The sequence below is a fragment of the Falco biarmicus genome, chromosome 8, assembly GCF_023638135.1.
Source record: "Falco biarmicus isolate bFalBia1 chromosome 8, bFalBia1.pri, whole genome shotgun sequence".
NCBI lineage: Eukaryota > Metazoa > Chordata > Aves > Falconiformes > Falconidae > Falco > Falco biarmicus.
In genome coordinates, this window is record NC_079295.1 from 22,809,162 (window position 1) to 22,835,905 (window position 26,744).

At 40.8% G+C, this 26,744-nt stretch overlaps 1 protein-coding gene across 1 annotated transcript in view; it reads left to right on the top strand.

The window, feature by feature from the left end:
- The first annotated feature begins 459 nt into the window (after positions 1–459).
- The window catches only part of STK39 (serine/threonine kinase 39), a 101,764-nt gene continuing 75,479 nt past the window's right edge, over positions 460–26,744 (top strand). The window contains exons 1-2 of the mRNA XM_056350364.1: positions 460–712; positions 22,856–22,968. Coding sequence (XP_056206339.1) covers positions 592–712; positions 22,856–22,968 — 234 coding nt within the window. The 5' untranslated portion in view covers positions 460–591. The remainder of the gene's footprint in view (positions 713–22,855; positions 22,969–26,744) is intronic.

Consider the following 26,744-nt stretch of genomic DNA (forward strand, 5'->3'; position numbering starts at 1 on the left):
TGTGTTACTGGCCTCACCGGTGCCTTCCAGCACCCCTGCCGTGCGGTGAGGCTTCCCTCGAGCCCCTTCCCAGCCCTCGCACTCAGCCGCGGCGGGGCCCCGGGGTCTCTGCCGGCGGAGCCGTGGCCTGCGCGGGCTCAGCCGCCGCCCGTTGCGGGGCCTCGCCGCACTGGGAGCCGCGGGGGGGCAGGGCAGGGAGATGGCCGGAGATGCGGGCAGGTTTGGAAGCGCCGGGGAAGGCGCCGAGCCGCCAGGGTTACCGGGGCCGCCCCCCCGCCTGCCAGGGGCAGCCCTGTCGGGGCGCCCGCGCTTCTCCCTCAGGCGGAGCCCCGTGAGGGGGGCGACCGCCGCGCTCCGCCGGCGCCGGCCGGGGGCCGCTGGGCCCAGCCGCCTCTCTCCCTCTCCCCTCAGCGGCGCGGGGCGAGCGGCCGGGCCGGCGGCGGCGCCCGCCTCTGCCTCCTCCCCCTCGGTGCCCTGCCTCCTCCCGGCGGCCGGCTGCGCAGGGAGGGCGGGAGGGAGCGCGGCCGAAAGGTGTTGCTGGAAGGGAAGTTTGAAGAAGGTCGTCGGGTGCCTGGGCGCTCCGGCAGCACCATGGCGGAGCAGGGCGAGTCGCCGGTCCACGTCCAGCAGCCTCAGCCAGCGCCCGCGCCCGCCGCCCCGGCTGTCGGCTGGCCCATCTGCAGGGACGCCTACGAGCTGCAGGAGGTTATCGGTCAGTGCAGCGGGAGAGCGGGGAGAGCGGGGAGAGCGGCGGGGGCGCGGCGGGGTGGAGGCAGGGGATGCCGTGGCGGCGGCCGGCTCCAGGCCTACCGGCGCTCATCCTCCCGCAGGCTGGGGCTCGCTCACTGCGGCGGATGCGCCCGGCACTGCAGTGGCGCCGCCGCCGGCTGCTGCAAACTTTATCCGCCCGGCAGCGGGCGGGCGGCGCGGCCCCGGGGGGCGGCGGCTCCTTCTAGAACCCGCCGCGCCCCGCCCGGTGCGGCCCGGCGGAGGGTGCTGCTGCCCTGCGCCGCATCGTCACCCACCGTGCCGGTGGCTGCTGCCGGAGCCCTGCCCTGCCGGTTCGCGCTGGGACCCCGGCAACTCTTGCCAATGCGCTCGCTGTGCCTGTATGTTTCTGCCTGTGGATGCACATACGTGCGTGCGTCCGCTTAGATTACTCTGCATTTTTCCGGTGGTTTTGTGGGGGAGGTAAATCTTACCCCTAGATCTGCTACTGTCGTGATGACTTCCTCTAAATTATTTTCTTTTTGTATGTATCTTTAAAGCCTTGTCTCTTTTTCCCCTCACTGTTGAATCTTGCCTCTGTCTCCTTGTGCCTCTCGGCCCAGCTCCCCGTGCCCGTCGGTGGTGGCACGGGGTGGGTGGGTGGGTGGGTGACGGGTTATGGCTTGGCTTCACCCCAGCCAGCTGCTTTTGTCCCGGTTTGCCGTATGAGGCTTCACCCGTGTGCCGCCCCCCTCCCCACGGCCCTGTAGGTAGGGGGCTTCTGGCAGTGCGCTTCAGCGCTTTGTTCACGTGTCCGGCTAATGCAGATCAGATGTGTTCAGTCTCTGACCCCTGCATTTAGATCGCTTTATTTTGAATTTTGCTGTATGAAAAGGTGGCTGCTCTTAATAGTATGTGTGATGGAAAGCTTTTCAGCTCCTGACCTAGATGTTGGTTGTTGCTAATGAACTACTTCGGGAAAACTTGTGTTTATTTGTATGTAACATTTTAAATCTCCAGCAAATACTGCTGATGGCAAAGGCCAGCTCTAAGACTGCAATTGCTACTCTTTATGAATGAGGCCACTTAAATGAAAAAAAAACCAACCCCTAGGAGTCTTGCCTGCTAATGCTCTTGGCTATCTTCAGTATTACACATCAATTGCTAATTGTTAGGCTGACGACAATCAGAACTACGTGTTCCTGATCTGGGTTGCAAGTTGTGTGTACTCAGTTTTGTCATTAAGCTTTTTATTTTCCACAGGCACAAACAAAACAGTTGAGAAAAGTACTTCTTCCTTAAAATCGGATGGTTTTCTGTTGACTCAGGTGGTGCCTTTGTGTTTCTGTTTGCGCTTCCCAGGCTGTGGAAAGGGACTGAGGAGGGATGAGGGTTCAGGTGTTTGAGTCCCAGGAGGTGGCTGGCTTGGACCAGACTGGTGCTCTGTGTCAAGCCACTGCTGCTGGTAGAGGCCCCCCCTGCCATGGGCGTGGGTGTACTGGCCAGAGGACTTCAGCTTACTCAGTCTGGGGAATGGATCTAAATCAGCCAAGTGGAAGCAGTTCCACTAGCATAAGCTGTATCTTTCCTGAGTAAATAGCTCTTCTAAGGTAAAAAAGGCCCCGAAGTTGTTGGATTAATCCTTGTTTAAGGTGTGAGTCATTTGAGTTATTTAAATTATAGTTATTTTTTGTTGCAGTACCTGTAGAATGCCTGGGTGAGAGTTTCATTTAGAAACTCCTTTCTACTTTCTTCTTTCCACTTACAAACTTGTATCTTTTGAGATGTAAAATGTATTCTAAATATTTATATATAAGCATACATCCATTGTATAGGCGGATGCTAAATTGGAGCAGCAATTACTTACCTATAGAAAATATTGTTAGTTACCTACTGATGCTATTAAATATTGATTTTATTTCTTTAACTAAACTGAATGCCTGAGGAAACTGAGGTCAGGTTATATTGGATTGGATTCTTGGACACACTGAACTTGTCTTTCTTCAGTTGAATTTTCACAAGGCTTAGGTTGCTTACATGACTTTCTCTCAAACTCACTGAGATTTATTTTATACCACTTAATAGTCTTGTGCCTAGTCAAATATGCCTTTTTTTCGTTAGTAAAAAACCAAACAAGCATACCTCATCCCACTTCCTCGGCCCAAAACCACTTATAAATTCTATGCATTTGACCATATGTGGATGTAATTTTGGAGATGTCAGATGAATTTTGTTGTTTTTAATGAATCTAGTGAGGTGCTCTTAAAGCATCTTCTTTGTATCTGAGGGAAGGGTTAATGGTACAGTCTGAATTTGGTTTAGCAGCAATTTAGATCCCTTTGCATTGGCCATGCCAGAGTTAATTGCATTGTGAACATGAGTAGTTACCACTTGCTGAAACAGTGCTGTTCACCTCTGGAAAGCATGGTTTACCTCTCTGAGGAGCTGGGTAGCATCTTCAGGGGTGAGTTCAGGTATGACAGCCCTTTGCCAGTTAAATGAGAAAAATGACAACATATTGAAGCATCTTTGTGGGCTTTGCAGGAGGAAAGGTACACAGGGTGAGGTACACCAGGATGGTTTGTCGTAACACTTCCCAACAGAACAGGCTTTGTATCGAATTGTAACTAAAACACAGATGCAGAATGACTTCAATGGCCTGTTATAGGGGGCATTTAAAAGTTTTGGTGGTGATCATAAAATGAATATCCTTGTAAGTCATGTGAGCTGTCTCCATCCTGTGTATTTAGCAGGTTGGAGAAGTTCTGCTCTCTTACTCTGCGAGAATGTGAACTTTTCTTACTGCTCATCTGTGTCTAGCCAAGTGCTGTTTTAAAAACCAAGGCCACATGATACGGATTTCAAATTGCACAACGTTTTCCTTTTCTGTCCATTTCCTTTGTGATAGTTGGGAGATTCAAGTGCCTGTTAAAGAGAAAATGCTGGCTTTAAGGAGTGGTTCTTATGAGATGTTATTCTAGGTTTGCTTTATTTTTTGAGATGCCTAGCCAGTTCTTTGTAAACTTGTGGTGTGTGGTTTCATGATACATTTAATGTGCTCTGGCAGGCAGCTGTTGAAAGGATCGGTTGATCTGATGGTGAACTAGTTCTTCTGCCAGGTCAATTTTCTGTCAGATCAGGTTCCCTATTTGACTTGCTGCATGGCTGCGTGATTGATAGATCTCGTGCAAGAAGAGGCTCTTCCTATTAATGCCTATATATAAATATTTTCCGGAGCAGGAAGAAACCATTCGGACTGCTATCTGTAAATGTATGAGGCAGAGAGTTAAGAAGGAATTGTTACATTAATACAGGTGTCTTACATGGTTACAGGCTGTCCATACACCAGCCCATTGGGAAGTTAGAAGGAGATTCCAAACGGTTGGGATAGGAGGACAGAAAGCAAGCTTCTGGGAGGAGGTAGAGATATAAGAAATGTAATTGCTCTTAAGGAAGAGCCAGATTTCATTTAGTGAAGACCTGGGAGATCTCTTTTATGATTCTAATGCATTAAGTTAAGATGTGCAGTGGATTTTAATGTATGTGCTGGGTTTTTTTTGGTAAGCCGGATATAACTTAAATTAAAAAAACTGCAAACCTTATGAAAGCAATACTGTGAGAGATGTTCATATTCAGTTTGGGTTTATAACCAAGTATTCTGAACAAAATAAGTGAAATAGATTTCTCTGAATTTATGGCACTTACATATGTGAGGTTTTTCCTCCTCAGAAGCAATATAAATCTTCACAGAACAAACGTTTAAATGGTAATCAGTGTAAAAACCTGAAAATTGATAAGTGTCAAAATTGTATTTGTAACTTTTGTACAAATTTGTACAAAAATGAGCCCTACACATGGATGAGGCAAAGCAGCATTAAATCTTGTGTGTTGGTGGTGTTTGGGGTTTTTTGGTGTGTTTTGCTTTGAGGTTTTGTTGTTGCTTTTGTTTGTTTTTAAGAAGGTTTCCTAAATTGGTATGAACAAGTGGCTTTGCGTTGTATTTTTTGAAAACTACATTGAAGTTGATGCTTTGCTGGATGTAACTTAATGAATGCTTGTCAGCCAGCTTGATAATTGTGGAAGAAAGATTCTGTTATGGAGAAGCAATGGATTATCTTGTGGTTAGGCTGGGTGCTAGTTTTCATTATAAAATTATATTTTTATCTCTCCTGCTGCAATTGACTTGGAAGATTAATTTGACTAGAAAACAGCCAGAATTAGTTGGAAAATAAAGGGTTACTTCATGTGATAGATTATCTGTGTTGGCTGCAGTTCATTAAAAGTTACCTTAGCTGAACAGAGGCTTTTCTCTGGTTTTTCCTTTCTAACTTTTTGCTCAAAAATATCTTGTGGTTTGTTGCCTCATAAGGTGCAGTGTTGCGAAGTCAAATGTGTTGGGATTTTGAGTAGAACAAGTTACCATTCGAGACTGTTCTGCTGACTTTATAGTTCTTATTGTAAGCAGACTGAGCAACTCTTGTGTTAATGGCTCTGGGGTCTTTGTTGGTGTTTCTATGGTATGTTTACTTTTTTTTTTTCCTTCTCCTCTGCTGGGTGTGCAGTGCCATTGCTAATAGCTCTGACAGAGAATAGACTCCCATATTTGTTGTTATCAGAGATCTTTGTATAGAGGTCTCTGATTATGATGCTGAGGAACTGATGTTCTAGTTTGTAAACATAGTATATGCTGCTTTTAAAAGCCTCTCTGTAGTTAGAGGTAACATTACAGTTCTGTGTTTTCTCTTAATCAGATGCTCGTGTCTCATCCATGCTTTACAAATTTTCTTTCCCCTGTGCTTAATCAGGATTTTTTTTTTGGTGGGAAAAAACAGTTGAAGAGCTTTCTTTTTTAGTGGTTTTTATGTATATGCTGCAAATTGGGTTGGACTGTGCTCAGTGTCAGACCACACCATAGCAACTAAAGCTATGGTAAACTGATATTTGCTCCTGCAGAGATTTATTTCTAAGACCTCTCTAATTCTTGCATAAGGAGCTGCATAATTTGATAAGTAATACTTAGTGCTACCTAAGATCTTTACACTAAAGCTTTGTTTAAGAAGTAAGATATGCCTGCCTTAATTCTGCTCCAAAGCAAGTTCTACCCCTTACCAATAAATCTTAGAAGTTACCGCAGTTTGTGGTAACATATACAGTATATACAAACTTATACAATAGCCTAAGCATATTGTATATGCATATATTAAAAAAAGCCTTCATAACATTAATCATAACTTAATACAACTGTAGCTTGACAGAAAGAGTTTATGGTTTTGTAAATCAAATTTTTACACTTTGGGAATAATTGGTCAAGATTTTCTGTCAGCTAAACATTTGAAGAAACTAGAAATACTAAATCCCCATTTAATTTTCTAATAAGGAGTGGCCTTTAATTCAGTTGTTAGAGTAAAGATGGTCATGGTGCAATTTAAAAATACCTTGTAGAACTCGCAGTGCTGTGCTGCTAATGAGGCTGTTCAGAGCTTGTAGTTAATGATTTGCCTTGTCTCCACATGATAGTAATAGTGTTGGGGAAGGGAACTTTGTCTTGGCTTTTTTTTGAACAAAAATAAACTTTCTGCATTGGAAATACCCAGATTGGAGATCAGGCTGTAGTTTTCATTGCTTCAGAGAGGTTAGGCTTTGTGTGATTTAGTGATCAAACTTTGTTATATAAGTGAGTTTTTAGAAAAAATTAACTCATGCAATTGGAATTCAGACTTGTCAGGAAGAAGATTAATTATGTTTTACAAGAACCTGAATGGCATGAAAATAGCCAAGGGAAAAAAAAAAAGACAATAAAGCTTATTTTAAAGTTAATTTGCTAACTGGAAGGCTAAAGGAGCACGTAACCAGCAGATCGGGTGGTTGGCTGGTGCTATGTAATGATCATTTAAAGCAAGTATGCTGTGCTTTCCTGCTCTTGGAATCTTGCCTACCTCCTTTATGCTTGGCCCTACTGTCCCTATACTTCCTCTCTCCTCCCATCCAAGTTCTTCCTACAGACAAGGTCCAAATCCTCCAAGACCTGAAAGTCCTGGCTCCACAGGAGTTGCTTGAGTGCTAGAAGACGAGCAGTTCTTGTGAGCTTGTGGAAACTTGAAGGGATGGCATGATTTTGATTCTCACTAAGCCTTACTAAGCAAGGCTTCACCTCTTCAAATTGGATCCACTGCTTGTAACCAGCACTGTACTTTGACAGAAGGGGCCAAGTTCAGACCTGGGAGAGCAGTTTTAGGTTGGGTCATGTATTGCTCTGAAACAACATTTAGAACTGTTTTACTGGTTTTTGTTTGGTTGTTTTTTCCCCTTTAGTCAAGCCTCACTTTCCCTTAGGTCAGACATCAGTTGTTTTTTTCCAGAACCTGCTTGTCAAATAGAGCTTCTCTTGGTTAAGTGGAAACAAAACCACATCTGTTCTGATCGGCTTAAGGGGACAAAACAGTGAATGCTTCATACAAAGGAGGTGTGGGTGGCCTATATAGTGGCTACATGTGTAGACCATATTTAATATCTAGGTGACCCTTTTGGTTCTCTCCCTTTTTTTTTTCCCCCCTTGCCCTCTTCCAAAATAATTTAGAACTATAAGGCAGCAGTAGACAGAAGCTGGTTTTACTTCCAAAAATGATAACAATTCTCAGCATTTAAAGAACAGACCTTAAAAGTCAGGTTAAGTTACTCAAACTTCTTGGGTTTGATGTAGTCACTGGGATACTGCTGAGCAGCAGCAGAGAAGCAATCTGCTTGCAGAACTCGGAAGATAAATATACCAGTAGGAAATTTACTGATGACCAAAATTAAAAGTGAGATTGCCCCTCCCCCCCCCAAAGGAAATGACACTTGACAGGAGTTGATACTGCTTACCCTGTGTAAATAAATAATTAGCTTTTTTGAAATGGGTGTGCTTTTACTTATTTTTGCCTTTTGCAGCACTGGTAGGGTGAAATGCTGACAGCTCTGCTAGATTTCACTGTTTCTTGTGAAGTTGGAAGGTTTTTGGGTATAGGTAAGGGTTGAAGCTTATGGGTGTAAGAATGTTACCATCCAGAAGTGTCAGAATGAAATAAAGCTGGTATGAAATCCTTGAGAGAGGAATTTGCTTTAAAACTTTTTGTGTTTCTATATGCACTGTGGTAAGTTCCACATGGTTGTGTGATCGACTCCATAACTGAAGCAACCGGTACATGTTGAATGCTTGTCTCTTGCTGCCTTTTGTGGGGTTGGCTGCAGTCCTTTGGCTCCTACCTTAGGGTTGTGTGCTGGAGATGCAGCTCCTCTCGCTGCCACCTGCTTCCTCCTGTACAGTGCTTTTGGCTGGAGACTGTGCTGTGGTATTTAACATGTGCCTGGTGGTCTAGGAGCAGTAGACTAAAAAGATATGACAACCCCTGCACCCCCCCAGTGCCCCCTCTGCCCCGGGATGGAAAATGTAGTAGTGAGAAAAACCAGGGAGAGAGTATACAGCGAGAAACGAGCAATCTGCCTGACAGTGCAGAAGGAACCTAATTTTTCCTGAAATTGCTGTCAAGTCAGGGTTACTTTGTGAGAGTTGGTTACCTTTCAGGAGAGACATATAGTTGGGGGATGGCAGTTAAGGGGAAGAAGCTTAATCTTCACGGAGAAGTGTGCGTGCTTCCTGGTATTTAGGTAGACTTCAGCTGACTGGTGACTGTTTTGTAGAAAGTTTCCATGGCAGCAGTGAGATGCTGACAATGCTGATGAAGGTGGTGTGTTTTTAAAACAACTCCTAGGCACAATTTTCCAGGGTGACTGTGACAGTCCGGCAGGTTGCTCCTGAGAGAAGCTCAGTGAAAAATTTGAACAGTGTCCTTCATTTGTTAGCTGAAGTATTGTTTGTGGCATTGGTGGAGTTAATATTTCCAGTCGTTTGCCCCTAGGTATTTGACTAGGTATGTGACTTTACTCAATGGCTTGGTGAAGCTCCAGTATGATAAATTAGCTGTCTCTATTAATCCTTTGTATTTACAATTAACAATTTCTGAATAATTTTATTAGCCTAATTATTCTGGCAGATGTTAACTGCCTCTGAGGTATTCTGATCAGAAGTAACATATAGGTGAAACTTGAGGATGTCCTATAAGACTGATGTAATGATTATGTTACATAGCTTTTAAGCTGAGTTATGCTAACATACTGAAAGGGAAGTGAGGACTAGAGACAGACTGAAAATTGGAAGATATTCTGTGTTCCTAGTCATGCTTTCAGTGGTAGTGTGAACTTAAAGGTCTCAAATGTCAAATTCAATGTTGAAAGTCTAAGTTGGTTTTGTTTTTTTGTTTTTTTTTTTTAAAGGAACAAATAATTACAGATAGCAAACTATTAAGTCAAGAAGAAGAAACATATTCAGATTCAGAAACATCACTATTCAGTTGTGAGGTTGCTTTTCCCTTCTTATTTCTTTGCTTTGAAGATATTTGGTTACAGGGACTGAGTTGAAACATACAATTTCTTCCTGTTTGTGTCTTGTGCTTCCAGTCTCTGAGCCACTTCAGACTAATAATAGGAGATTCATTAGAATTAGGTTAGAATCACCTGATGAAAATTTAATGATATGATAGCATTTATATTGTTCCAACTCTTCTGTTGTTGCAGGATAAGAAATAGATTAAGGTTTTTTTACTGGTAGTGTGTGGCCATGATGGACTCAAATTATAGCAGGCACGTTCTGTTGGGGTGAAATAGCTGAAGATGCTTTGTAGCTCAACACTGCATTATTAATTGGAGATTTCATGACAGTGCAGTGGCAATACTGCCTTTGTTTTGGTAGATTGCTGTTCTTCATTCTCTGAAGAACGTGGTGACATCCGGAAGACTTGGAAAATACTGCAATACTGCATTCATGGTACTAGAATTGTTCCAAGTGTTTACTTCTGAACTAAACGAGAAACAATAACATACGCTGACTAAATCAACATTAGTGTTTGTTTATAGTGCTACTTCAGAAATGAACAGTAATACTCTTTTAATGGCTTTTTTCTAGGCAGGAAGTTTGGTTCAGCATAGCAATTCTTCAATTCATCCTGCTTGTATAAGGTGGAGTTAAGCAGAGTTCTGTGGAGTAAAGATGATACCCTGGTGAGGTAACTTTTGGTCCCACAGCAAACACCAGATATCAAGTTCTCATGTAGTTATGCAGAGCCATTTCCAGTGCGAGTTTTGCCTTCCAGATGTCATGTTGAATAACAGTTTCTGTATTGATGATGGAACAACAGGGAGAATGAAATGATTGCAATCCATGTTTTTTTTATGAAAATATTTTAACTAAAAAATAGATCTTGCAGTTTATCTTAGGGGGAAAAATATCAGGCTGTGTAACATAATGGAGTATTTAAAGGTTTAGTAGAACATATGATAGGAAAGGTGTTTTGTTTTTATTCTGCATTTTATTAGGAGAAACTGCTTCTGTATTAGAAGAGCGTTGGAGAAAGAGGTTTCCTTACGTCTGTGAACTTTGAAGGAAAAGCTTTATTTCTGAGGCAGTGTCATGTGCCTATATTTGCTATGTTAAAATGTTATTGCTGTTGTAGAATATAATTCAAATTGTCTGCTATGTTAACTTTTTTCTTCCTTAATACAAAAAGGTAGTATCTTTATTGTATAGACAAGCTGTGGCTCAAAGTAGTTGTTTCTTCCAGATGGCTATTCAGAGTATGTTACTCTAGGGCTTTTTTTTGTGGTGTTCTGAAAACTCACAGCTGAATGAGGTTTGGATAGGTAGATAAGAAGGAAATGGGAAACAGTAGAAACCTTAGCCCTACTGGTCGTGTCTTAGCTTGGACAGATTAAACCTGTTCAGGCAGTCTCTTAACAGAGATTTTCCTCCGCTTTGTACTTCAGGTGTGAGCCTGCAAAGCTTCAGTATGTCTGTGGCCACAGAGGTGGTTAAGAGCATCTTTCATTTGAGGCTGAGAGCTGGGACTATGCAGTCTGGAGAAAAGAAGGCTCAGGGGGATCTTATCAATATGTACAAAAACATGATGGGAGGGAATGAAGAAGAGGAATCCAGACTCTTCTTAGTTGTGCCCACAGGCAGGACAAGAGGCAGCGGACACAAATTAAAAATTATGCATCTCAATCTTAACACAAGAAAGCTTGGACTGTGAAGGTGTTCAAACACTACAGCAAGTTGCCTGGAGAGGTTGTGGAGTCTCCGTCAGTGAAATACTCAAAACCTGGCTGGGCAACCTGCTTTAGCTGACCCTGTTGGAGCAGGGGGGTTGTGTTAGGGGATCTCTAGAGGACACTTTCAACCTAAGTGTTTGTGATTCCATGGTTTGAAACAATTTTTCATGGTATCTTTGTGTGAAACAGCAGAAAAATACTTGGTTGGGGCTTTGCTCTTTCAAACAGCATCTTAAATTCTGGAAGCAACTTTGACAAAAGTGCCCCTGCTAACAGAAAGGCAGATGTGGAGATTATTTGTAGATTACAAATTGGTTGCACACTGGAATTTTGTTAGTATCTTGGTTGTGTCTATACCTATAAAGTTTCTGGTCAAATGGGAGCAGGTAAGGGGAGTGAATCAGTTAATGTTGAGGCCTCTATGGTGTATTTGGGTTTGGAGTTTTACTTCAAACAAGATATACGCTAGTTCTTGGACTGTCCTGGTTTTCCTTGTTTTTTGAAAATATTCAAAGATGGGTTTGAACTGTTACATCTTTCAAGGGTTAGAGCATGTTCTGTTGGAGCAGAACTTCCAGCTGAGGTTCTGCCAAAAGTAGTTCATTCTGCACGCACGAGAGTTGCTCGGCAAAGCAAACCAAAGCTCTGTGAGGAAGATCAAGCAGAAGGTATTAACTTTAGAACTGCCCTGTTTGCTCTAAACCAAAATGCAAATGTACAGGCAACCAAACAGTATGAAGTGCAGTTGGTGCTCTTTTTTGAATTTCCCTATAACTAACTTTGTTGGTTATTTCTTGTTTTTTTTTTTTCTACTCGCTGAAATTTTTTAATCTTTCTTGTGTCTGATGGGAGGCTTTGCCCTTGAGTAAGAACCACATCTTGATACATATATTTCTAAATTGCATTGTTGGTTTTTTTAATACTTGAAGTATTACTGTTAAGATTTTCCTGTTAAACTCTTTGTGTTGACTCTTCACTCTAGGGTAAAAGTCAAGACCTTTGAAACCACAGATTTGGATACAAAGTTTTTAAGGGAAGAATGATGTCAGCTTTCCCTTTTTTCTAGATAAGTTCTTTGGTTTAAATAGAGATTTATTACCTAATGTTTTTCTGTTTTGCAGCTGACTGAATGATAAGGAAGTTTATTTTAGGTTTTTTTTTTTCAAATGAACATAGAAAGAAAAGCTGTTTTTTATGGTACATATGTCTGAATGAAGTGTTTATGCTGCTTCAGATAAATGAAGGAAAAATTAAATACCCCTGCTGGTATGCTTTCTGGGGAGCTAATTAGATAGAGCAGAATCTATCAGATTTCTTGTAGAAACTCCCTCTTCTGCAAAATCCCTGGAGATTTTGCTTTTTCTTTTTGATAACAGATATTTTGAAGCCTGTGATTTAAAGAAAAAGGGCATTTTAAAGTACATTGTAAGCAGTGATGTAAAAACCACACTTTTGAATTAAGCTGGTAAGAACAAATCTATTATTGTCCCAAAATGTGAGCAAAATTCACCTAGTTTTATCAAACCCTGTAAAAACAGAAACTGACAAGACCTCTTACACATACTTCAACTTTTTCTTTTTTTTACTGTGTAACAGTATATGAATGATGAGAAAAAGTTTGAAGTTTAAAAAAAAAAAGTGAGACCTATTAGGTCATGGATGTAGTCTTTCATCTAACTATAGCATATTAAAACGGCAAGAAACCGTGTCTGTTTTACACAGGTGTCCTTTTGTATGGCTTTTTGTTCTGTGAATTTGATTGCAAGTTTTTGGCAGAACTGTAATTTAACTAAAAAGAAATCAAAAATAAGAGGTTTATATTATTACCTGAAAATCTGATCTACATTGTGAGGATGAATGGATAATAATATGGTGGACAAAAGTATTTCAGTGTTTGTAATAAATCCTTAAACCAAGTCTTATCCTTTGCTTCAGCTCCTTTTCATGTCTTTTGTTGGGAAAATGCAGAATGAATGAGGATTTGTTGGATTCATTCATGTCGAGTATGGTACATCCACATTTCTCCTAATCACACGATGGCCCCAACGTGATTGTACAACTGGAGCTGATGCCTGCCTGCAGCGTGCCGGGCAGGTGGCTGTGCAGTACAGCTGTGCTGCCAACCATGCTGAAAGAGCAGTGGAAGCGTGGGTGAAAAAGCCTGCTGCAAGTTCTCTGGCTGCTACTTTTTCTGTTTCTTCTTCCCTGACAAATTTGCACTTTGAGTGCAGTTAGATACCTTTTCATTTTGCAGGAATACAGTGCCGATCTGATTACAAAACTAATGTTAACTGCAGAAGGGCTCAGATACCTCAGAGCTTTTTTCCCCCCTTTTCTGTCTTGTGAGCTAGTTTAACAGGTAATACCTCTTACATATGTGGCATTATTAACAGTGGATCAGTTCTTTGTTTTGTCAGAGAACCTTTAAAGATGATCCATGCTCCTGCCAGCATATTCTTTTACATAATTTATCCTAATGACAACCTAATAGAGTAGATATTCCCTTTTTTTCCTCCTAGGTGCTGAACTCGAATAGATTTGTTTATTTTTCATCATGGCCAAAGAAAAGTATTCCTTTAAATCTTTTTAAGTGATGGACTGTTATGTGTAATGGTACTCATTGTTCAATGGCATACATCTAGACCATAAGTTTGGTGAATTCACAAGTTACCTTTATATACTGATATGAAAGTGGAGGCGTTTTAAGTGTTTGTAAGGTGAGTACAGCTAAGCAGCGTCTTTGCTTTCTGACCAGATGCATGCTGTTACTTGGTGACATTGAATTCCCAATTCCTGTTCTGCAACTTTTGTAATTGTAGTAAAATTTTTATAGAAACAGAGTACGGTTTACTTTACTTTTACACATAATGGCTTGTTTAATTTTTTTCTTTTTAACAATGTGTGGTGGGTTGACCTTGGCTGGATACCAGGTGCCCACCAAAGCTGCTCTAGCACTCCCCTCCTCAACTGGACAGGGGAGAGAAAATATGACAAAAAGCTTGTGGACAGGGAGATTGCTCGGCAATTACTGTCATGGGCAAAACAGACTTGACTTAAGTTAAACTAATTTCCCTATTGCCATTCAAGTCAGAGTAGGATAATGAGAAATAAACCCAAAACTTAAAAACACCTTCTCCCCAATGCTTTTTTCCCAGGCTGAGCTTCACTCCTAAGGTCTTTACCTCCTCCCCCCAGCAGCACAGGTGGGTGGGGAAGGAGGGTTGTGGTCCATCACACCTTGTCTCTGCTGCTTCTTCCTCTGCGGGGGCCGGGGTGGGCTCCTCATGCTCTTCCTCTGCCCCAGGAGCACAGAACTTAGAATTAAAATGGCTCAGGATTTCCACAAGCAGAACCAGTTTACTACATTTGTAAGTAGTGTAATACAGAATTTATAATATGTCTTAACTTATGATTTCTAATGACCTAGAATCCTGACTTATGATTTCTAATCACCTAAGTAATACAGAATTTATAATACAACTGAACGTATTATTTATAATTACCTGGACCCTCTGCAGATTGGGTCAAATCTTAGTTTGCTGTATCAATATAAGAATCATAATCTAGACTGGAAAACCATGTGAACATGTACAAGTCACTGAGTCCTTGGAGGAAGCAGATGGTGGTGGAGGCATCCCTGACCACTGGGGGTCACAGGTGTCACTGTCCAGCAATAGCTCTGGTCCAAGTTCACCACTCAGGACTTGTAACTGCTTGATTTTTATGGACAGTGCTCTGTGTGCTGTTATGCTTCCCTCTTCTCTGATGGGGTCATCACCACCACTGGGTTGACTGGGTGACTGGGACATTCAAGGCTGGTAAGGAAGGGAGTAATTGCCCTGATGCCCAGGAATCTTGAGGTCAGTAGGGAGGCGAAAAAGAAATGTTTCGTTTGTCTACTTGGTTCACAGAACCTTGAGGGCCTGAGAATAGGGGGAAAGGGAGTGACTATGTGGCCACTCAGTCACAGCGAACGGCTGCTTGCCTTAGAAAATGGTGTTAGCTATGCTGGCCACATTACAAGGGGTTGGGAGCAGGGAGTACTGGGCACACCAGTCTTACCCTGAAACCTCCACAAGGCAAAGTCCAGTTCTGATGATTGCAAATTCTGAAATGGTGGTGACTGTAGATTATTTTTTTATATATATAAACACTTTTCACTTATAAATAACAGTTATTATGAAGATATTTGAGATGTGGAACAGAGCAAAAGGAATTTAATCTTGGGTAGTGTTTATAATACGCGGTTTGCCTAGACAGTCTAATTTGAGTTGCTATCATTCCCTTTCAACTTCTTTATTTAGACGGCTCATCTATTTTAAATGACAAGTCAGGGAGAAGATAACACCTGTTGAAAGTGGGCTGCTTTTGTTTAGGTTTTCCTTACCTGCTGTGGTGCTGATGTTTCTTTGTCGTGGGTTGCTAATGAATAGGAAGATGCTCTCATACTAGATCTGGAAGTGTACCAGGCTCCTTGTGAGCTCCACGACTAGGATGAAGAGGACTTAAGGCCATGTAATATTTAGTTAAAAGATAGTTTTGGTGCTGACACACACAGATGGGCATTAAACTGCCTGGATATTTGGCATCATTCCACTTTCCTTGGCAACACATCTACACCTTTCTTGTAGTGTCAAGTACCGAGGTGTGTTTGGAGTATGTGCAGCTTGCTATTCAAAGACAGGCAAAAGGAGAAGCATTGTGGTTGCTGTCTGTTTCTGATGCATTTCTAAAAGTTGGTCCTTAACTTCATTAGTACCTTAACTTACCCAAAAGACTTGAATTCCTTGTGGGTACCTTCTTAAAAAAAGGGCAAATTCATGTTTTTATGTACCTTTTGTGATTGATAGGACTCAAAGTTTTCCAGTGTTGAAATGCAGGGCTGTCAGGTGGGTTTCTGTCTCCTGCTGTGTTGTTGTCACTTTAAATACTAATCACAATAACACAGGAGAGTAAAACCATATTCTGCAGTAAGTATAGTATATTGGATTGGAAAACTGGTAAGGGAGGTGGAGTACTGACTGTCTTATTATGTAGCTTCAAAGCCAAGACTGTGCAGTATGTGCCTTAAGTGTATGGTGGGGTAATAGGATGTATTTCTCTGCTGGTGAGGCATGGCTTTATTTCTACTGAGCTTCAAAAGAAGGCATGATCTTGATCCACCTAGAAGTTATTGTTTCTCCTATATGCTTAACAAACACTGGCTATATTTTTAGTGGTTCATTTATTTTACTTGTTTCAATAGAGTTCACTAAATAAAGCCTCTCTGACAAAGAAAAAAGAATCTCTCAGGCTGGGGTTTAATATCAGCACTTGTCAGTCTTTGTTGGGAGAACTGGGATGGGAACAGAGGGAGGGGGCAGTCGTGAGGTGGAAGGAGGTAGCTGGCATGGTCTCTGCTTTTCTTTCCTTCCTTTGCAAACTGTGTGCTTATTGCCAGGTTTACTTGACTGCCTCAAACATGGTTAATGGTCATCCTTGGACTTCCCAGGCTGATCTTGGTGTGTTGATGGCATTGCACCAAGCTGACAAATGCTGAGCTCTGTATGGCCCTAGGCAGAAGTCTCCTTACCAAGAAAGTGTCCGAAAGCAAAAAGCCACCACTTAGGAAAAGCCACCACTTAGGCTGATACTTTATTTCAAAGTTGAACACAGTCACTGTTAAATAAACCTGTGTCTAATCTCCATATATATGGTTTAATTTTCTAGGCACAGATTTCTTTAATGCCTTTGTCAGTCAGAGTAGAGCTCTTTTAAAATTCTTTTAACCATGATTGGTGGCAATAGCTGATTGTTCTTCAGACAGACATTTCAGATGAGTTCCTGCAATACAGTGTGTCTGGGCTCACTGGTGGAGGGAAGGAAGACTTATGTCTTCCAGATCATCAGTATAGGTTCTCCACTTTCTTGTACAGTATTGATTTGTCTTATTTCCTGAATAATTAGTGATTGATAGTTATTTGCTCTACTCTGATGCTAGGAGCCTCTGTGTTCAAGAAAGTAGATTTATGTTCTCGTGCTTTTGGCAGAAGAATTTCTTTATTCTGTTCTGCAGACTTGACAGGGAGTTGCGGCACAGTACTGCATAGCAAACCACAAGATACATCCTATAATTTTTCTAGCTAAAACATCTGATAGAACTGGTCCTTTTACTGTTTGAGTGAGGGTGGTAGGAAATAAAGAGTATAGTTCCAAAAGCTTAGTCATTCCCATCTGCCCCTGTTTTTCTTGTATGTGGGGTTTTATTGGTGACTGTGAATCCTCCCCCCTCCCCCTGACCCCCCTGCTTTGGAGAATATGTTTAGTCAATGCTCAGGCTTGCTATATCTTAGCCTTAGTACAGGTTAGCTCAATGCTTGCACACAAATTCTCTTGCATTCTCTGTAATGAATAATAATTTTGACGTGGACATTTGGACTATTTCTCTAAGACTTCAGTTGGATGACAGAAGTATTGGTAGACCTTTATCATCTTTGGAGGTTTTTTTTTCTGGATTATTTATGCAATGTGCTTTTGAAAAGTAGTATAGGATAAGCTAGATTTCAGAAACTTTGTTCTGCAGCTGGACATTTAAAAACATCACCTTTACAGCTACAGAATCACTGGGTTACTCAATGGTTGTATTTACCTTTTTGTGGGAGAGTAGCTTACACAAACTCACTTTTGTATAGTTCTGTGAAGAATTAATGAGATTAATTGTTGAATGATGAAAATGTAGAAGTAGCAGTTCTATGTATGGGCACAGATTTCATAGAGCACTGATTATTTCAAGTGAATTATGTCATAAGCTTAATGGCTAGGATAAACAAACTGTTATCCCAAGTGAGTTATAAGTGGAGAAATGTGATCCGGGCATGAAGTAAGAACACAAAGTAGGAAGGGATTGTTAATAAATAGTATTTATGTGATTATTGTGAAATTCTTAAGAACATAAGCATTTATGTCATGTGAAGACAGATTTCTGTAAAGAAGTTACATTTCAAAAAGGTTTAGAGTTTGGTGGTCTAAATGAGCTTTAATGAGCTGATTTATAACTTCTTTTTAATCAATGGAAGTAATATGAGTTCTCCCACTAAGTATTGCGGGGTAAAAGCTAGAAACAAAGAAAGGTTCTTTGTTTTCTCTTTCTTAACCAAAAGTATTGCTTTGCCACCAGCACAATTGATTCTTGCAGGGCTGAAGAGAGTAGTTTTGCACAATGCTGCCATAGAATGTGTTGAAGTACTGATAAGTTAATAGGACACATGTAGTAATGCTGGAAATATGCTACACAATATTCCATGCAATATACAACATATACAACATAGCTTTCAGAACTTGTATGTCAGCACAGATGCTTTGTATGTTACATAACCCCCTGCTTTTTTTTATGAGTGGAAACCTAAGCTAGATTGCATTTGTGCAGGCAAGGTTTGTGTGCACAAATGCATTCTGCTCTATGCAAAAGGAATCCTGCTTTTACACTGCGTATGAGCTGCATTTAAGAATTACCTAGGGGACTCTTCTGCAGAACTGGACTGTCTGAGAGATTAAATAAAAATACTTTTATAGGTACTTCATCTATTTTTATAATTTTTATTCAGTACTGCCTTCTTTTACAGACAGTTACAATTTGGTCTTGGATTTGAGGCTAACTTAGAATTTGTATGCACTAATCAGCTGCATTTAATGGGAAGTTTCTATATGTTGGGAGAGCAGAGGAGATTTATAAAGCCACAGGTGCTATAGGTTGGTATGTAAAAAACTGTATGGATTTTGAGATAAGGTATTTAGTGTTCCCTAATTATGACTGCTGTCTAACCCTTTGGATACCTATTCAACAAGAAAATTTACCGTTACCAACAGATTACATCCTTCTCTTCAGAGATTAGGTAGAACCACCATGGCATTGGGGATGATGCCTTTGGGTAAGGTGTCTGAAGGGACCTAATGAATGCAAAAATATTTAAGAGTTTTGGAGTGCTGTAGAGTAACAGTGAGCTACTGAAAAAAGACTTGGTAAATCATTGTGGGGTAATGAAGTTACTGATTTTTGTACTTGAGGAGAAGAAGAAAATTGAAAGGAATTGTTCTAGATCTGTTTTGAATAGAGTTACTGCACGGTGATGAATGAGTGGAAGATGTCAGGTTTTCATACATAACAGAATAAATGAAGTGTCACATGCTTCTATGAAGACGTATGTGTTCATGTGTGATGTGCAAGTGATATGGTCCAGCCATCTCACCTCGCTGTCTTTTTGAGACTTGACTAGTGGAGGGTAGATAAAACTAAAATGTTAAGGTCAGGTTTTGTTCACACTTTTTCAAAGATCCTACTCTTTGCCAGCTGGAGACAGGTTCAGCAAGGGTTAGATTAAAAACAAAATAAGGAGCCCCCCCCCCCCTTTATGTAACAACTTGAAGGAAATTACTCAGATCAGCTTAAATCCTGGATGAGTATTTGTGCTTTTGGGGTTTTCATATGCTTGCTGTGAAGCATGTGCAAAGTGGAATGCAGAAAACTGCTTTTAGGTTATATCTTTTCAGAAGTAGTGAAGTGTGGCCATATGTAGTAGCTCTTGAGAAAGTTTCTATTGCATGAACCCGAATAGTTAAAAGAAATTCTAATGGCTCTGCTGCACCAAGTGCGCGATGGTAGGGAGTGCATGGTTCATAGCATGAAGGAACTGGTTGGGTGTAAGGGCATGATTACACTTAGAGAGAAGAATGGCAGCAAAGATGTGAGGACAAGATGAAACTGACTTGTTGCCTATTGTGAAAAGGGAGTAGTAGGCATCTTGATGTGGACTGAAATTGCATTATTTCACTGGTAACTTTTGAAATTGGCAAAGAGAACTTGTCTGTAGCAGGAGACTGACTTTTCCAGTAGTGGAAACCCACCATTGTTCTTAGAAAGCTGTTTTATCGAGTCTGACCACTGGTAATCCTTTGTTTTATTCTTCTGCGGGAGACAGCTGGATGTAAAAGCTTTATGGTTTGTCCAACCTGAGCTTTCGTTATACTAGATCAGTTTTCTAGAGCCTGGATGCTAAAGCCCATCTGTGCTTTGGTTGTAGCGCAGTTAGTATGTTCTCTGCTGTAATGGTTTTGGAAGACTCGTAAGGCTCAGCATACCTGAAGAAGTCATGCCTTCTGACAAGAAATGGTTGACTAATCTACTCTATGCAAACATTTTCTGGGACCCTAATTTGTTACGCGAAGTGGTTGTCTCTGACATACTTGATTCACTGTATGATAGTGCATTACTCGTGTAGTCTGTTACCTCTCAACTGAAGTGCTTACCTGCACAGTCTGGTTTGTAACAGCTACTCCTCTGGAACACTTCACACTTCTGCTTGTTTGGTGGACTACAGAAGGGCATCTCTTTATTGTCACAAAAGGAGTCTTCTGACCAGATGGCAAAGCCACAGGTTTTCCTGATCTTTATCCCTTGTTGGCTTTGTGAGCCAGAGGAGGAGAGTGGAACATTTTTTAAGAGGAAGGAGGCATATAGCCACTAAATACCTGGCTCCTGCTTCAGTACTTGAAACTGCTTTTTCAAATGGGTTTTGTATGTAGGTGCCACTGAGAATGAGGCTGCGCTGATTGCCTTTACTATCAAAATACTGTATTGTGGAGAGGATTCTGAAGGCAGAAGAAAGAAACCACCTAGCAGATTCGCTTTATTGTAAACATAGAAAACTTTTTGTGTATTCAGCGTTTCGTATTCTTGTGGTAGAAGAATACCTCATTGCAAGTCATGTCTGGGGAGAAAACACAGGGAAACGCGCTGAAAGGCTTTTCATATAAATAAACTTCAAACTCCATTTTTTATGTCCTAAAATCTTGCGTCTTGTCCTCTTTCAGTAGGCAGAAGAACAAATCTTCAACTTGTGCACAAGGATAGCTCAGGATTAATGTTGCAAGCAAGAGTTTGTAAATAGTATTAAGCTCATAGTCTTTGGTTTGGGTTTAACTTAAACAACTGATATAGTGGGGTGGTCTCAGGGATGTGACAGGCCTTTTTTTGTAATCTAATTTTTCCAAAATGTTTTGAAGTGTTACTTACTGTTACTTTAGCTTGAGGAAGCAGTCAGGATTTCATCCTGGCGTTGGCCGAATAATTTTTTTGTTTGTCCTTTATGTGGCCTTTGTATATGTATCTGTTTTGAAAGTGAAGATCTGATTGTTTGCTACAAGTAGATAAAACTACTGACACAGATAAAAAAGATACATCAAAGAAAATCTTGGTCTTTGTTCCTGTATCTGTAATAGCTAAAAGTTTGGTTTCTTCTCCCTGCTTTAACCTACAGTTGTGTAGCCAAAGTAACAATAGGATTTGTGTCTTGATGTCTGCTGAATGAGAACTTCATTAAAGTGATGGAGATGAGTCTTACTTGAGCTGAACTGTACTGACTTGGTGGTTCCTTCCTTGGGTTGTCTTACTTAATTTTTAAAATATCTCTTAATTCCTTAACTCTCTTATTACTTATGTTATTAGAATTTTTAAAGGCTTTCTTCTGTAAGCAGACAGAACAGGACATGTCAATATTTGTCTGTGACCACATCCTGCAAAAACATGACTAGTTAGTCTTGCGGAGACTTTTTTTTTTTTTAAGATGAGCTCAGAATTTTACAATGAAATTCATATGCTGAGTTAAAAAGCTTTGTGATTTGAGTGAAAACATCATGTGAACAAACAATACATGAAAATAGCTAAGCAAATAGCAGTTAAAACACAGACAATAACTTTCAGTCATGAGGTATCCTCGGTGCTGTTTTCAGATGTGCAGTGGGAAAAGCTCTCAATTGTTCTTAAGTCGGCTGGTAACTGAATCCATGTTTGTAGAGCTTGACAACAAAACGCTTTTTGTTCCCAATTTGTATTCATCTAGGACATGCCAATTATAGAGCATAAATAGAACACAGTGTATGAGCAGGCCAATATATATTCGTGACTTACCAGAAATCCATAATTAAAATATTTAGAATTACAGGTGGGAGCTATTTGTCAGGGGGTTTTATGTTTCTGCATGAATGAGCATGATGTAATTACTTTGAGGAAGCACATACTACTGTATTTGATGTGGCGGCAAGATGTGCAACCCAGGCAAAACTATTTCTGAAAGCTACTTGCCACAGTTTTATTAATTTAGTGAGGCAATACCCAATGGGGCAAAGCTAGTGGGTGCTTGATAAAAGAAGCAACAAGACCTTTTACTCCAGCTGTTTGCAAATAAAGCATACTAAAGAAAATTATTCTGATGCTTTCCCCAAAATTTGTTCAATTCCACCAAGCTTTGTTATCAGTGTAGTTGTATGACTGTATGTGATTTGCGTGTGAAGTAAGCATGACTGACTTTCTCTGATGGGCCATTCAGTGACATGCTTCTTACTGTTGGTGTAATACTTGTACTTTCTGCACACTTCACAAAAATCATCGTGCTTTTTGTAGGATGTTACTGTAATCATGATGAATGAACAGGAGCACAGGTGAAACTGCAGATGATTTAGCATGTACAACTCTATTGATACTTTTCTGTTCATTGCATAGTGGGAACAAAACCCTGGCTAAATAGGGACTGACCTGAAAGAGCAGAAAGGAATAATATTTGATAAAGCACACACTGCCTGCCTCTCCATGTAACATTTTAAATTGTGTTAACTGTGCAAGTAGTGTTCTTGATTAAAACAGATGTGTCCAAATAAGTGCAACAAGTGTAATGGTTCCCAAACTATGAAGTGCATTGAGGTGGTGAGTGTGACTTGATAAATGAGTACACAGTTTTAAAGTTGTCAGCTTGGGAATTTGTTGTGGAGTATGGAACAGAAGCTTTGAGGTATTTCTTCTTCCCCATTTGAGAAGTGTTCAAATTGTCTTGCTGGTGGAAAGGTATGCGTGTGGGGAAAGCACTGAAAGAGGATAAACAGCAGGATTTTAAGTTCTTTATCGGTGTGGGTTTCTTACGTTGTTCAGTTGTTTAAACTCCTGTTATATTGACTGTGTTGCTTTTCTGCCTTTTTTCAGGTAGTGGTGCTACAGCTGTTGTCCAGGCAGCGCTATGCAAACCCAGGCAAGAACGTGTAGCAATAAAGAGGATCAACTTAGAAAAATGCCAAACCAGTATGGATGAATTACTTGTAAGTAAATCAGAGGGGAACATATTACATGGAGACTATCTTCTATTTTGATTTTGGTTTTTGCTTGGTCGAAAAAGTGAGGGTAGACTTTTATGAGGATAATAGTCAGAAGAAGATTTGAAAGTTAACTGAAAGTATGCCCTTCCCCTAAAAATATATTTTACTAATGTATATTTTCTAATGTCACAAAAACAAGAAGTGCAAAGTTGAATCTTGGGATAACCAGCAGTTGAGAACTGTGGGAAGATCCTTACCCCCTTGCTTTCTGAAGACTCAATTTTGAAGAGATTACTGTCTGGTTATCAGTCTTTTCTGAATACCGAGGAAGGATACATTTTCCTTTGGTTAAACACTGATTAAAAGTATAAAGGTAAAATTTAGTAGGTCTCCTTAAAATGTCTAAAGCACCAAAACACGGCAAAATCTAGTTGTTGGATCATTTTGTAATGGTAACTTTTGAGGGGCAACGCAGGAATGGCTACTCTGCCATCTACACAAGGAAACTCTTGTTAAAGCTAATAACACATTTATCCACTAGGCCATAACAAGCCATTTGAGGAATGCTGTTTGTTTGGGTCACGGATCAGAGGAGGAAGGGACCTGTAAGAGGCCCTTTGTAAAAGGGACTGCAAGAGTTTTTCCTCTGCACTAGTTATGGCAATCCAGACAAAGTCACAAAGAACTCTTAAAAAACCAAAACCTGTTGCTTTCTAATGCTCCTAGTCAGGTGCTTACAAGACTAATGCATATTTATATATAGGCAGCATAACAAGAGTTGAAGGACGCAAAACCATTCTAAAAGTGAGAACACTCTCTTCTGTTCCACAGGTTATACTACTGCCTAGAGACTGTGGGCTTTTTCTAATGCAGAAATTCCTGCCTCTGAAGGAAATGATCTCCTCAGCAGGGAATTGCCAGTGCAAAAGATATCTTGAATTTGATACAGAGGGTATGGTCCATCCAGTTTCTTCAGATAAAATGGCTTTATTACAGTGGAGGACCCAAAATGCTCTTCCCCTGGTGATTGATGGCATTCACCTTCACTTTATGTAACAGCTTGTGTGGGATGTTGTTGTGGTTTTTAAAAGAGGATTGTGGTAGTGGAAGCTACCTCTAAGGTAGTAAGACTTCTGTCAACTAAAAACTCAAATTCTGAACTGTGTTTAGAAAGAGAACAGCCCAAGGTGAGATGCTGTGCATAATGTATTAACGTTTACAGTCCATAAAGAATATATCTTTAAAATACTAATAATTGTAATATAAAAATGTCAAAATATGATCTGTTTTGATTAGAATTTGATCTAATAATGGGAATGAAGAGTTAAAAAGTTACAACAAATAAAACCAGACAAAACTGCCAAAAACCTGGAAGAGATATTCAGGTGATCTAGATTTAATGACTGCGGTTAGTTACCAGCTTGTACAAAGTTACCTTAGCAAGTGCTTGAGTATCTTTACTGCTGAACATGTCTCCACTGTCTGCCAAATGAGGCAATAGGTCTTGGATTTTTGGTCCCATATTGCTCTCTTTTGGTACGAAGACAACTGTCCATACCATCTTTTTTATTTTTTAACATAAGTCAATTTCTGCTTCTCTGTGTTCAGATTTGTGTTTCTTTTATTTGTTGATCTCTTTTGATCTGAACATAAATTCTGGCATTCCAGTTACTGATTAGGAGGGGTAAAAAAAAAAAAAAAAGGCCATGTATAATTCCTTTTAATTTTATATGTGCATGCATGCATGTGCATGCATCCATGTACAGAATTAATTATTTTTTTTCTGTAAGAAGTATAGTTACTTGGACTCAGTTCTAATAGAGATATTTTAAAATTTTGTTTAAAAAAATAGAGATGCTATTCTGGAAATGGGCACAATTGACTTTCAAAACTCTTGTTACAATTGTACTAACATTTTTATTTCAGTTGATAATACTTAGAATGCTCTTGCATTTTGGGTTTTTAACACTTGGTTTTGAGTCTGCTCAGTTTTCAATCGCTTATTTTTCTGATCAAACACTTTCCATTGGCACAGGGATGTTCTAAACCTGTCTGCTCTCTGAACATGCTGTTTTGTAAAATCCTGCTGCTGAGTGCTTATGGATGGTGTGCAGAGGCACCCTTCACAAATTCTCAGCTGTGTGGCCTTCAGAGAAGCGGGAAATGCAGCAAGCCAGGTGCCCACATAAGCAGGCTTAGGATTTGGGCCAGTGTCAGTTAAAATAGAAAGGGAGTGTGTGAGGGAGTTTAAATAATACTAAGGTTACACAAACTGCCAAACTCCTGAAATTCAATACTCTGTTTCCTGCAGTGTCCTCTGTTCTCCCTATTGTAAGCTAAATGTAACTTAACCCCATGAGCCAACGAAAAAGTTCCTGTCCTTAGTATTGTTCTGACTGGGTATCTCCCCCATCTCTTTACCTCCAATTTTTTAAAACAAGAAAAGCTCTCGACACTACAAACCAAATAATATTCTATAGAATGGCTTCTTTTATTGAACTGATTTTCTAAACTGTTTGCCTTTCTGCCCTGGATAGCCCTTTGGGGCCGTCTCTCTGGTGGAGCCCCTGGCATGTCATGCGCAGCCCCTCAGCCAGCCACAGCCTGGGTGTTGGTGGAGGAGGCCCTAGGGGGGCACCACCTGGTCCCTGCCTGGTCCCTGCCTGGTCCCTGCCTGGGCGCTGCAGCTGAGCACCGAAAGGAGCCGGCTCCCAGTTGGTTATTAACTGCGTCACCCACCTGCCCTTAGGCTGACACACATTTTTGTGCAGCTGCTCAGTGAAACTGGATCGGGAATAACCTGGCCGAGAAGTTTGCTTTTAACCTGTCCAAGGGAGAAGCAGCAGGGTGAGGGAGAGAGAGGCTTTAAATTTTAATTGCTGTTACGGCTTTTGTGCTGTTGAGTGTCTAAAGTGATGTGAATGTGAAGAAGGCTCTGAGGCATTCTGTGGGATGTCCTGCTGCAAGCTTTTCCCTGACAGTGTCTTTTAAAATGCTTTTCTTTCTCTTCTGTGCATGTCGTGGGCCTCAGCCAAATAACTGAAGTTGGTGGAGGCTTACCATTCTATGAGTGATAGGGGCACTCCAGAACTGCAAGTCTGAAATGAATACTTTCCCAACTAAAATTCAATCCCTTATCTTTCATGGGGTGCTTTCTGATTGTTTACTTTTGTTTTGCAGACTCTTTTTGGAAAAAGTCATCAAAGCTGAGACACAAGGTGCCTTTGGCTGCGGTTAGTGTGATAGCTCAATTTTTGCTGACAAGTTGACACAGGCAGACAAAACATTCAAAGTACTTTTCAGTTAAAGATAGTGAAGCTTACCACAGTCAGTTAGTTACACCTCTGTACTATTAATGTGTGCGTGAAATAGGTTAGGTGTATTTTTGCCCAGTAGTGGCAGGTAGACTTTTTGAACTGTTGTTATATTACCAGCATGGGAAAACAATAAAACAATATATGAAATGAAATTGTAATCAAGAGTGTGGGAGAGTTACAGTTAAGATTTGGTATGGATAGCTGAATTAAGAACCTGAGGCAGTAATTTGACTTGTGTTTAAGCTGAGATGTCTTCTGGGAAAGGGATGTGTGCCCCACATCTTCTGTTTTCCACCTACTGTCTCCTGGGGAGACAGGGAAAGCCATTTTCCAAATGGCTCGGTAATTCAGGCTCATTGCATGACTGTCCAGGCATTCATTCTTCTGTGGTTCAGGGCTCAGAAGTTGGCTCAGGAGGAGGAATTTTGACAACAGGACTACCTGAAATGTGTGTCAAACTAT